Source organism: Patagioenas fasciata, chromosome 1, assembly GCF_037038585.1.
Source record: "Patagioenas fasciata isolate bPatFas1 chromosome 1, bPatFas1.hap1, whole genome shotgun sequence".
NCBI classification, from domain to species: domain Eukaryota; kingdom Metazoa; phylum Chordata; class Aves; order Columbiformes; family Columbidae; genus Patagioenas; species Patagioenas fasciata.
The window spans coordinates 89,260,125-89,273,921 of record NC_092520.1 but is presented as its reverse complement, the minus strand read 5'-3'; the positions used below and the strand labels follow the sequence as shown (position 1 = coordinate 89,273,921).

Here is a 13,797-nt window from a genome sequence, read left to right as displayed (position 1 = left end):
CTAACTCTAATCCAAGAAATCCTGAAAGGCCTTTAAAACTTTTCAGTTTTTTCTGATAGTAAAATCAGCATTGTATACGTGCCTGTTATGCTGAAGTGCGAGTCTTTATGCTTTTAACTATCACTCTTGTTCTAGCATTTGGGGAAGAGGAGTCACAGGGGCCTAACAGAATTACTTTGCTGAGTAATTCGTTAGAGATCTCCACTTGACATGGAGGAAATGTACATTTCATTTCTCTGGCTTTCTAGCTCATTTTATGTTTTTATCTATGACTTAAGTGGTACAAAGATGTCAACACGCATTTTACCTACTGTCTTCCCTTCAGAAATGTCTGTGAGTTAACTTCAACATCGAATTAGTTACAGTCAGCATTCCCCGGAGTGCTGTCATTAAATCACAAGGTGTGTTTAAACTAGCCATGGTCATATAGTGGCCTGTATAACAACACACCGAGTCCTGGTGGTGTGTCACGCTACTGCCTTGGCACAAATGTGGCAGACAGGTAGCTGGGGTGTCTGCCACTGCCACGTATTTATGAAGAATGCTGAAGTCTAAATAGTGACACATAGGCAAATAAATGTATTAGTATACAAGCATCAGTATAAGAATATTTAATGGGGTTTAGTTATTTCTATACTTGGGAAATTCATTTTCCTTTTGCAAGTGTAGCTTTGACTAGATACTGCTTAATTACCTTTCTTTGGGTCTGTGTGTGCCAGAGCAGTGGGAGATAGTGTGCAGGCAAGAGTTGGGAAGCTGTTGATGTTTTGATGTGAAAGCAGGTAAATGCTACAACTGGCATGGCTGCTCTTTAGTGTTCTCTGTGCTCACAGCATTCACTGGCAAGGGCTATGCCCTGTTTCTCCCCATTACACCTCCCCATGTTCCTCTCACCCTTATTTTCCCCCATGTATCTCTTCATCCACCCCCAGAAAATTTATTTGGAAATTACGGCATGAAAGAAGAGCCTTTAGGGGATTGTTTGACTCAGACATATTTCTGGCCATTGCATATTAACTGACCAGGGAGGTTATAATAAAGTAACCAAATTGATCTAATCTACCTTATCTGTTGCTCTGATAGGTACTTTAGTCTCTTTGACGTTTGAACTACAACTGGAAGAAACAAACAAGGATGAATGTGGAGAAAAATATGGGTAAAACTAGGACAATGAAGGTGGGGGTGCCCTTGGCGTCAGAGGCCCCACGTGATGGGAAATGCTGCACAGCTGAGGAAGAGTCAGGCCCTGAACAGTGTCTGGATATGGAGCATAGTTGGCCCAGAAGTCAATGCCAGAGCAGATTATTCCAAGATTCTTATTGCTTCTTAAATCCTTCAATTTCTACCTGTTTCCTCATACTCGCATCTAGTGTTCTAGTATGTAGTGACAATGTGTTGGCTGACCATCCTTAGCGCCTCCTCCTTCTCTCCCATGGTTTTTTTACCGTTAATATTGTCTTACAGCACTGAGTCAAAAATCTGAGGTTTAATTGGAAGTCCAGCTTTTAGTCCAAAAGATGTCTGAAGAGTGCAGAAATGGGGTATCTGGAATCCTTTTGACGTTTTTGCTATTCTAAAGCTAGAAAAGTGTTATTGATCAAGAAAAAGGAAAGTACCAAGGCTAAATTCTTCACTGGAAACGTGCTTACTGGAGAAAAAAGAAAATTAACATTTTGTCTCTGTTGAGTATTTTATCTGTTTTCAAGCCATCTTGGCACTCGTGTTAACACAAACAACAAATTCTCGTTGATATAAGACTTTTTTTCATTAAATTGGGAAGTCAGTTTCCAAAATGTCAGTGAGAAATGCTCCAGTGGAAATGTCCTAAATGATCCTTTAAAAAAAGGAAGACATTAAAAACAAAATCTATCCCCTAATCCGCAGGCTCTTGAGCTTGTAAAACTGAACCAGATGTGAAGCTGGCCGAAGGGTCTGTTCTGCAGGTTCTGAATTAGAAGCAGCAAATGATTCGTGTTTGGATGGATAGAGAGATTTCCATTTTTCCATACTGTGCAGACTGAGCTGTAGGCTGTTCATACCCCTGAAATTAAGGAAAACTGTGTACCAGCAGGGGGATGCCTGTTGCAGGAGTTCAGTCTGTGACACAGGAGCAGGCAGGGGTGCAGCTGGAGGTGATATTCTCATCAGCTGTCCTAATACAAATTGTTCATAATTGGGAGTCAGTGCCCTAAAATGAACACTAGGAATTACAGACTTGCTTAGTTTTTCTTGCTTTTTTTCTCTTCCTCCGCAGTTTGCCATCAGTATAGGTTAATACCCATTATTGAAGTAGGTGAATTTTGAATCATGTCAATTGTCCATCACTAAATTGGTAGAGAAACAGAATTCATTTGGGTAGATAGTGTGGAAGGTGTTTGATATTTGCAGTATTGTATTTTGGTTAATTCATCAGCAGTTTATATCTTCTTGATTTTTGTATTACAACTCTTAGAAACTGAAATAGAAAAATATCTTTCCTACCTGTTCTAAATACCTGTTCTAAACCAATATTATTGGTACAGCTTATCTAAGAACTTCTGTGTTTTTATAAGTATTTTAATGATAAACCCCAGTTGGTTTCTTTATAAATTAAACTAAGGCATCACCAAATTGTAGGCATAATGTTAACTGCCTATGTCGAATAATTCTAGAAGTATTTTGTCTTATTTACATATTTTATATGCTATTAGCGTATTCTGTGTCTCACATTCCTACATTAATTGGGTTTGTCTCTCGTGTTGGCTGTTACTTAATATTCAGGTAACTCATCATATATTTGTAATAACCATTTTTTTTCCTTTTTAACATGGAGGTTGTTAAAATTCAGAAAGCATAGAAACAGCAGAGCATTAATGACTAGAAAGACCAGTAAGAGTTGGATTTCTTCTTAGGACAAATAAAGTTAGAGTGGAATTGATGAAACAGCACGTTGCATTGAGAGGTAATTACCGCGATGCTGAGCTGGCAAATCCAATCACCATTTGAGTATAAAACATTAACTGAAGTGATGGATGAGGCTATGGGTGGAGAGAATTAATCTAATTGAGGAAGTGATGAGTAGAAGATAGCCAGGCTTTCATGACCCCTGATGAAAGCAGTTTGCTAGCTGTGCAGGCTACCTCTGTGGCTTAAGTGAATGTTGAGCTTGTATCAGGAGGTTAATAGCATCAAACTTTCACATTTAGTAGAAAGCTGACTTGCAGAGAAGGGTTACATTTTTTTTTGGCCTCACAAAACCGAACCATGAGCAGGCATGTTTTCCTTAAGTAACAGATAAAAATTTTATAAGCAAAATTTTGAGTTGTCACTTGTGGTGACTGAAATGTGGGAGAGAAATGTTCTCTATATATGTTCATGTAGTAACCAGCTCAAGAAACCCTTCTGATCTGCCTGTGAGGTGTTCTGAGGAGTTCTTGTGACACTGTGATATGTAGCACCCCGTTTCAAGTGCTGTGCTATTTATAATGCATGAGAAAAACGGGAAGTGAGAAATCTACAGCTGGGTTTTTCAACACGCGCTGTCACGCCAGCATGACTGTGTGCTGGTGCATGCGTAGCTGGATACCTCTCCATAAAGTTATCCAGCAGTGCCTGCTCTATTTTACCGTTCAGGGATAATGTGGAACAGGATTTTTTCTGGTCCATCCTAGAAATAAGAGCTCAGCATTGGGGTGATTTGTGGAAATTAAAGAATCCCACCTCTGATCTTGAACGCAAATCTTTTTGCTTTGACTACATGACGACAAGCTATTTCTTCACATGGGATCTCTATTTTGATCACTGGTAAGGAAAAAATAACACTCAAATTGTGAACTGAGTGAAGGTAAAAACAGTAAAATGTTGACCTGGACAACTGGATCTATGCTTGTGTCCCTCATCAAAGTCTTCTGCTGGGCTTGGCATGCTGTGGCCACCATGAAAAGCTTGGTACAAAAGGTGCTGGTTTTTCTTCTAGCTGCATTGAGCGGAGGTGATCTGCTCTGCAGAGGCCCTGGCCTCTTGCAGCTGCTGCTGGTGGCAGCTGTATTTAAAAAGTTTAAAGTAGCACAGTCACCGAAAAATATTAGTGTCCTAAATTGAACATCCAGAGTTGTTACATGCTTCTGGTATTTTCTTGCTTGCTTTACTAGTTGTAAACCAAAGCTATTCTTCCAGTTTTACTATGTTGTTGTTGTGTGAGGGTACAAAGATGATGAATTCCACAAACAGAGCAAGTACTTGGTTTGGTACAGAGTTCACCCAGCGTCCCTCAGATAAGCTGTAGGACAGCAGGCTGGACAAAGAGGCACTGAATAGTCCATTCTGAGTATGACAGATGTTTTGTGGAAACTAACGTTTGTACCAGATCCAGATTTTTCTGCTGATTCCAAGACTACCCTCTTCCATCATATTCAGTCTTACTGCATTTCTGACGTCTGGATTTTGAACGTAATATTTATTCATTGTCCTCAAGCTCAGAACCTGATTTTGTGTGTTTGCTGATGTTTACTTTTCTTGTTTTTAAGTTTAGCAAAAATAATCAAAGTGAGAAAGAATATGGGTTAAATATATAATTACTCTGTCCTCTAAAAATGACATTTTTTTTCCTGAATCCTCCTTCTTCCATAGAAAACTGTCACAACAGTAACACCAGCAAAGGCTTTGTTTTAGAGAGCAAACTCGGTCAGTTTTGAAAAAGTATTCTGCATATTGGTCAACAGGTACCATCTGAGAGTGTACAAGATCAAATGTTGCATGCTAGCTCGTATGCCTTCTTTTTAAGCAGGTCATCTGTGGAAAGAAATTTCTAATATTATGAAGTGTACCTTCGTTTTTACTTACAGGGAAAAAGATAAATGTATCTGTCAGAGGCAGTAGGACAAGGAATGTGTGTTTGGTTTTTATAGATCTTCTGTTTAAAAATTAGATTAAAAGAATGTTATTGGAATGGCTCTTGTTTTCTATTAAAGTTAATGAAACCAGGCACATTTTGGAATTGTTTTTGTATAAAAGGTTAAAAAAAATACAGTAAAAGGAGAAAGTCTGAAGCACACACTTAAGTTGTTTGGGAAGGTCTAAGAACTCAAAAGCAACCTGTGTGACAAGTCTTGAAATAGCTTATGTCAGGTTTTTTTTTCCTGTTAGGAAATGTGAGAATTAAGATAATTGCAGTCTCTTAAGAAAAAGAAAACAAGAAGGAAGGTAATTAGAAGTGACAATATGCATGTCTTATAAACACTAGGCAGTATGAATTGCTCATCCCAACTTGTTCTGCTAGGTTCTTAATAGTTGTCTGTCTCTTAATAGGTGTTTATATATGTCTGAATATCACATTGTTTCTTCTTCTTGTGAGAAACCTGATTTACTAACCTAGTATAATCCAACCTTCATGAAAATAACCAGAGCAGTTTTTAAGCAGTTTGTGCTTTTGTGGTCACTTAACAGACCAGAAGCATTACCGCTGAGGTACCTTGTAGGTCACACTTTCATTCTGTAAATCACTGCAGTTTTCCAGACTGTGATGCCAATAAGCCATTTAAAAGATCAGTTGCATAGACTAGAGGTCTGGCATAACCCTGTTCTTTCCTGGCTCTGTGCCTAATCTCACAGCTGCAGTGCAGTTTCATTCTTGCCCTGCTGCCCATTCCCACATCCCCATATTTCAGTAAAATAGACCTTTCTGGTAGAACTCCCTACTCTTAGACTTTCAATGCTGAAATTTCATTTCACACTTGGTTTTGACATCCTTTCCTCTCTTCTACCACATACAAAAGTATTTCAGTGGTTTTTGTTTAAATTTGCTACCTGGATGTTCAGTTTCACACGGTAGGTATACTCAACTTAGCCTTGAAGTCGACTGGTGTGTATCAAAGCCAAAGTTAAATAACAGAAGGTACAGTGAGGTGGGTGTTGATGTGCCAAAGTGCACTGTTGGCTTAGATTTTAGCTTTAAGTAGTTGCTCTCTTGTCTCGTGTCTTTAATTAATTGCACCATTCAGAGGAGTGCAATGGTGGGATCAAACACAGTTGGTGAGAAATCTCATCCTATAGTCAGAAGAAGATTTTCTAGCCTGAAAGCTTTGGAATAATGTGAGTTGGAAAATAAGCAGGTCTGTGATGTGCAGGTTTGTTGAGGGAGAATTTAGTTCCTTGCCTATTAACTTTCTGATTTACTTTTAACCAAAAGCCTGGTAATCAGACCATCTCAAGCACACTCATCTTCTTGTTTGGATTCCATGCACGTGTCCTACTCTTGTAATTTGCTTTGTGTTTCTGTTTTGTGCTTTCTGTTAAGGCATTAACTCTAAGGCATGTAGAAGTTCACAGTTGGATCTCTGTTTCCTCTCCCACAGTTAAAGACCTTTGTGCTCTGGAGCTTTCCTAAATACAGGGATAAATATGTATCTGTGCTCAGCATTAATATGGAAGCAAAGCCAGACCCAGGCTGGATGCTTGACAGTCCAGTCCTATCACATGTTTCCTGGAGTTCATTTGGAAGAGGTGTAGAGGAGTGGGGTTTTTCATGCTTTTGGGAACCTGAAGCACAAGATGCTGGAAACTGAGATGATGGCACCTACAGCAGCAGAGGCTATGCTTGCATAAGTTACCATCAGCTTGGCCTGTTAGGCTGAAAGAGCACAGACTGGAAGTTATGTGCAGCAATTACTTCTCTTCTGTTAATTCCCACAGCTGTCCAGAACTAACGTACATGGCCTTGCTCTCTAGGAGGATGGTGGCTTGTTGCTGCTGCTGCTTCGGTTCCTCTCCTGGAACTGGCTTTTCCCCAGCTATTTGCTCAGGTTTGGTGGCTGCTAAAAGCCACAGTCCAGATGCAATCTATTTGCAGTTGTGAAGTGTAGTGAGCGCTAATTTTACCAGCTATTAAAACATCTGCCTTGAACACCTTTTCATTCTTTTTCACCCATTGATGGAGTATATGTTTTTGTTCAAGTTACTTAGCAAAATCGTGATTTCAGTGCATCTGTATGGATGAGCATTTCTTGCAGACAAACATAAGCCTCTTCACAAAACCAGTAATTAGTCCATACTTGTTTGTTACCCTAAACTGAAAGCTTTGCCACATTTTTGTCTGAAGTTCATAGCTGTAGCCAGAAACCTTTTCTTAAAACACAGCTTATGCTGCAGCCCCATGAGTTCTGAAACATTGTTAGAAAGAAAACTCGCTGTCTTCATCATCTGTGTTCTGCCTCTGTTGCAGGTTATTGGAATACAGAAAGGAGACTTCCATTTACTACCATTTTCTTATTTCTTGAACAGCAAAAAGTAGCACAGTTCGCTGACCTTCACTCTCCTTTACCTTTCCTTCAGTTTTAACTTCACAAAGTAATAGGATGATGCACGCTTCTGAGTGAAGTGGATAAATAATACGTTGGTGCCAGCTCTTACTGCAGTGATGGATTGAGAAAAGGAAGTTATTAGATATACATTACAGATCCATGGTTCAAACATTGCTGTGCTTAAGTGCATACTAGCACGAGTTGTGTGGTGGTATGTGCTTTAAAACCATTTTTAAAACCACCCATTGAAGCAGTCAGTATGTTTCTGTTTGGGTCAATGGAACCAATTACTGCTTAGGCTGCCTGGAACCCCAGTCTGTCTGAAGCATCAGAAATAAGAGCTGAAACCACCAAACTTCGAATAACCTGTTTCACCACACATAGGAGCATATGTGATTTGTATTAATGACCCAGGATGCTAGCTGGGTACTTGAGGGAAGCCTTATTTCCTGGATAGGGAGAATGGATTTTAATAACTTTATATGAGCAGGTTGAAGCAGAAGGTTCAAAGCCCTGATGATCTCCACATCCACCATGAAAGGAAAGTGCCAGCCCAGCTTGCCGAATGTCTTCACTGATAGGAGATACACTAATGTTGTAGGGAGAAGTTCGCAAATATTTTCACGGCTGTGTTCAAGCCTAACAATTTACCTCTGTTGCCTACTGCCGAACTGTTAAATTCAAATGATGATAATACGATTTTACAGATCTGTGAATTTGTCAGTGTATCAGGTAATTTTTTGAGTAGCTTTTGAAAAATCCTGTCACTGGTACCACTAAGCTAAGGCAGAATGTCAGGGATTTCTTGCAGACAAGACACTGCAGTCTGTGGTGCTAATAAAACCCTGTCTGGGACAGTATTGAGGGAATATACAGAAAAAACTGTCAAGGTATCATGGTTTCAGGGGAAACAAGACTGAGTCATACTTGTTTACTGAAGAACATAAAATGTAATAACAATACAGAGAAGCACACCTGCAACATATATTAAATAATACTCTTAAGACTTCTGAGAAAAATACCAGTATTCACATTCACTTGGTAGTAATACTTCAGTTTAAATCCGCTGTCTCTAAACGATTACTGTGAAAGGTGTGCAGAAGTTAGACACGCTGTCTAGGAAACAGCACTGTGGTGGTGCTGAGAAACATGAAATGGTACCGGAGCATGTAGCATGACAGGGGGTGACAGAGCTTTGCAGGCTGTGCCACAGGGAGGATTTTACACCCATTTGAAGAGCTGATGCTTTATTGCAAATGTTGGAGAAGAGAAAGAACTTATACTTCCTTGTTCTCTATCATCCCTCTCCCATGCATACTCTTTGAAGAAGACCTAGGATGATAACAGTGGCTAAACCCAAGGAAACAAAAGCAGGCATATTTTTTTGTGTTTCCTACAAGATGTGGTACTTTTGCTAATAACAATAATATATGAAGTCCACCCACTGTCTTTGTTTACAGCAGAAGCACATCAAGATGTTTGTGCTAAACCTGCGTCTTCAAGCATGGGGCTCAAAGTTCCCCAGTGACCAACAAATACTGGGGGACCCGCTCTTTCTCCTTGGCTCTGGGCTCCTGAGGAGCACTGCTAAGGGACCACTTGGCAGTGTTGATTTCCTCATGTCTGTCATGACCACAGCCTCTTGAGAAGGTGGGGTCATCTTCTGCTTGCACTGCTAAACATTGTGACTGTGAGGGACTTGATGAGTAGCGTGGGCATCTAATGTCACACACTTGTTGTTGCTGTTGGGGCTTGCCAGGGCACTGTCCCTGCCCCTGGTCTGTGATGCCGTGTGTTACAGCTGAGTATGATTCAACCACCAGAATAGCACCAGTCCAGTTGGTTTCTGGTATTTGGCTTCATTCAAGAAGAAACTTGTTAAGAGGGCATGAAGCGCTTCATCTTCCCATCCCCTCCTCTTTGGAAAACAGTGCTAATAGGGGAAGAGACTACCTCATATTTGTATAAATAAAAATAAAATCAAGTAGACAGCTGGGAAAATAATTACTTTTAGAGAAAGCCTGGAGTGCTTATTTGGTAGAACCTGTCTGTAGCTTCACACTTCTGTACATTGACAGCTTTTAAAACTTGTTAAATAGGGAAATGGCTTTCTAAAACCGAATTTCAGGCATCTTAATTCTGTGAGTGTATAGCTAGGCTCTCGCTTCTTTAGATATCTAAATCTAAAGCAAAACCACTTCATTTTCATTGTTCCTCTTTTTTTTTTAAACTTGCAATAAAATATAATCCTGTGAAATGCTACCCTTGTGGTTGAGTCTTGAAGAATACGTTGCTAGCAGAAATGTGATTTTTCTAGGAGTGATCAAAATAGAGGGTGTTTCAAAAAGATGGACCCAATTTCAAAGCAGTACTGCTTGGGTCCATCTTTTTGAAATACCCTGTAGTATAAGGAATATTCCAGTACATTTTTGTGCAAGCTGTTTATCATGTTTTCAGGAGCCTGATCCTGTAAACTGTTGTATTTTTCCGTTATTTTTGGTTTTTTTTTTACCTACTCAAATGTCTAGTTCTTCAGCAAGTAGCAACTCATAAAGGGGGTGCAGGTGGGGGCTGCCGTTAAGCGTGTAATTCTGGTAAGTTAGTGGAGAGGAAACCGGGGCTCACCAGAATTGTGGGCACAGCCAACCAATACACACAGAGAATTGCCTTCTTTCATCCTGCCCCCTTCACCATCACACTCTTTAAAAATTTTTTAAAAAAATAGTTTCAAAAAGTACAGGAAAACCAAAAAGCTTGGCCTTACTGCTCAAAATTTCCCAACAAAATGCTGTGGACTGACATAGCTGAGTTGATTGGTTTTGTGTAGCTAAAAACAGATGAATATTGGACGTACACATAGAAGTTATTTTTGAAGTGGCTTTCCATGTCACTAATTGACTTTCGTTTGATTGTTTCATTAGGTTGTTTTTGTTGTCCTTTTTTAAGTTTATGAGCTTACCAGTACCTGAGAGTGATCATTCATGTGAAAAGAAGAGGAAAAATAATTGCAGTTTTTTAAAACCATGCTGTGTTTGTAGCTTAGGTGAGAGAAGGACAGAGAGCAGCTTTCTTTAATGTTGAAAGGCACACGATGTCTGATGCTCTTGATCAAAATCTGCATATTTTGTACTCAGCATGCCTAGTGTAAAGGTCTATAGCTAGCCAAGACTAGAAGCCCCTTAACCTGGAGATAATAAACAGATGCTGGTCTTTTATAAATCAACCTCTGTCTTGCAGTTGAATGCTGATGGTATACATGTAGCATTTATTTCATGCTCATAAAAGGGTGAACAGGCTTCCTAGGGAAGTGGTTGAATCACTGACCCTGGAGGTATTTAAAAGATGTGTAGATGAAGTTCTTAGGGACATGGTTTATACAAGGACTTGGCAGTGCTGGGTTAACAGTTGGACTCAATGATGTTAAAGGTCTTTTCCAACCAAAATGATTCTATGATACTACTTGGTGAGAAAACTAAACACTGAAGAAATCTGTTGTTCAGAAAGGAGTTCCTAAAAATGAAGCAGAAAATTTCAGACCTGCTGAAAACTGAGTGGCAGGAGAAAACCAAACAGTGGAGATGATGAAATTTATGAGCCACTTCTTTGAAATTAAGAAGAGAAGAGCCCGATGGCTTTGTGCCCCTTTTCAGTCTTCCCCCCATATAAATGGAACCAGGTCATCCCTTTTTCAGATTCCTCTGAAAGTTAGCTGTTACCTCATCCATTTGTATAACCTACCTGGGCTTGAAAGCTTCATTGTTACTTAAAGTCTCTCTTGTGTTTCTGGAGGCCAAATATTGTAGTGAGGAAACAACAGGCGATCTGCTCTTGTTTGTATAGAGACTTAACTTTCTCCTAGTACAGTCAGGCTTGTGGCATACGAGATGTTTATCAGTAAGTTTTTTAACTACTTCTTAATACCCTATTAAGAAAAATCATACCATCCTACTTTTTTATGTGAGTTCACTTTCAAAATCGTAATAGGCGATCTACTGTAAGTGAAATATTACAGCTTGACCTCTGAAATGAGATGAAGGAGAGAAGTTGCTGACTTCATGTAAAAGGCTGTTCAGGCATATGCGATCCCATGAAAAAGGTGCAAAACCACTTGTGTATGAAGGTGACAAGTAGTCATTGCATGTTTAAATATTTAAGGATCATTTACTCATTAGTAGTGAATTTCAAGTAGGTGATCAGATTAACAAACCTGAGACCTTGTGACAGCTGGGCACTCAGTTAGGAAGCCTTCCAAAAGCAACAGTAGCAGTACCTGAGCGTGCATGTTTTGGCCTATTGGCCTGTGTATCATCCAGAATCAAGAATGATCTTAGAAAATTCTTGGCGTATTAAGCCACCAAATGCATTTGATAGTCAAATGCTGTATTCCCTTCTGTCGTTTAAGATTGATTAAATCTTGAGGATTTTAGGCAGGTATATGAATTTAAAGCACTATAGTGAATAATGATATTTAGCCCAATAGTTTGGGGTTTTTTTGAGAGCACAGGACTGCTTGTGTTGGCACCTGAATATGCATTGATACAGCAGGTCTTTTAGGGAGGCCTTACAGATCAGCTGTGTTGGTGGTGCAGAGCATCTGAGCAGAGCTTTCCATGCTGAACAGCTGCGCACCTTGGCCAAGACAGCAGCCTCATTGGCAAAACCATGTGGCTTTTCACTTCTACATCAGTGCTGCTGGGTCCTCTCGTTCTCTGAGCCTTAGATCCTGAAAGGCAGTGTCATGGCCACTCTCTGCTTTCAGGCACCAGAAGGACGTAAAACCTCAAAGACAAAAGCTATCAACAGCTAAGCAGGAGTGGAAGTGTCACATGTCAATTGTCTCTGTCCTGTCCTACATGAGAACAGAGACATCTGTGCGCAATTCCTGTAGAAGTGGCTCTTCCATTCACACAGTACTACTTAACCAACAGAACAAAAATCTCAGCAGTCAGTGTAGACAATTCCAGGCCAGTTCAACACTTGGTAGTCCTTGGTGAATGGCATGCAAGGTAGTCAAGAGTAAGCCTCTGGGTATGGTGTCTCTTGGGTGAGAAAGTCCCAAAGAACTCTCTTACTTCCATGTGTGTATCAACTGAGTGCATTTTGAACTAAATGCAGCTTTTTTCAAAATAAAGATTGATTTGTTGATGGCAGCATGGAGCAAGCATGTTTGGAGTGTTATTCAGCTGTCAAAATATGGTATTACTGATGGGGATTCTTTTTCTATCACTCTACAAAAGGAGGAGCCCGTCTGGCATCTTGCCACTTTTCTCACTGCATTGCTAATGTTTACTTTTTTTGGTTTTTTAGCATTTCTGATTTCTCACTCATCGAGATGTTCCAGAGTCCCTGATTCTTTCTTTCTTTCTTTCTTTTTTTTTTTTTTTTTTTTTTTTTTTTAATGTAAAGCTGGGGGGAGATGGAGAAACAAGTAACTTGTCCTTGGAGATATTCTAAATAAAGTGTTCTCTCTGGTTATCTTGGGATAATTTTGTTGATGACACATCATTATCATTTTCTTTTTTTAGTGAGGATAAGGTAGTAGAAGAACAACCAGAGGAAGACGAGGAGCTAACCGTTGTGGAAGATGAAGATGCTGATGATGACGATGATGATGGTGATGAAATTGAAGAAGAGACAGAGGAAGAGTATGAGGAGGCAACTGAAAGAACTACCAGTATTGCTACCACTACTACCACAACTACAGAGTCTGTGGAAGAGGTTGTCAGAGGTAAATTCATGGGCATTTAGCTTGGGGCTGGAAAACAGGTCTTGCTGCTTTGTGTGTTCGCCCTTTAAAACAAAAAATGTTCCAAACAGCAAAATATCTTAAGTTGCAACATCATTATGCTTTGGCTTCTGTAATTTGTGAGTTGAATCCCCTCCCAATTCCCTTTCCCATTACAAATGTTCTTTGTAAGTTTCTGTCTACGAAGTGTGGTCATTCTGTATGATGTGGGTGAAAGCAGAGAGATTAGTTAAATTTTAAAGGAACATTAAATAAAATTTGACTGCCATATGTAGCAAATAACACAGAAAAGGTGGGGAGGAGGGGTTATCATGTCCATTTGTTGCAAAAGGATAGGGAGTGTTGGTTCAAAGCAGGAGGTAGCACTAGCTGCTTTGGTCTCTTACAGTAACAGCAATTATTAGTTATTTTGTGTGATTCCTGTTAGATAACTGTTTCCAGTATTTCTCCATGATCTAGTTAATCAGTTAATTTAGAAATAACTATGCAGAAAAGTGAACCTAACTAGCAAGTTGCAGGAGGAGGGATGGGGAGGAGACAGCAATGCATTGCCCAAAGAAGAAAATGTGGAGTGAGAAAGAATTCTTCATTTCTAAATTTTGTTTTTCATGATACTTTGTAGTTACTAATATAACTGCATTTTAGAGTTTGAGTTTTACCCTAGTCCATGGACAACATAGCAACATAAAATTTTTACATGCCCCATTTTTTCTATGATACACGTTTGAATTAATTTGCCTTATATTTCTATTTTAAGAAGTACAATTCCATATG

The 13,797-nt window shown here is 39.5% G+C and overlaps 1 protein-coding gene across 4 annotated transcripts in view; it reads left to right on the top strand.

Annotated features, from left to right (window-relative positions):
- Positions 1 to 13,797, top strand: part of APP (amyloid beta precursor protein) — a 223,254-nt gene that overhangs the window by 108,111 nt on the left and 101,346 nt on the right. For all 4 annotated transcript variants that reach the window (XM_071810212.1, XM_071810209.1, XM_065862654.2 and 1 more), the window contains exon 6: positions 12,803 to 13,005. In XM_071810212.1, coding sequence (XP_071666313.1) covers positions 12,803 to 13,005 — 203 coding nt within the window. The remainder of the gene's footprint in view (positions 1 to 12,802; positions 13,006 to 13,797) is intronic.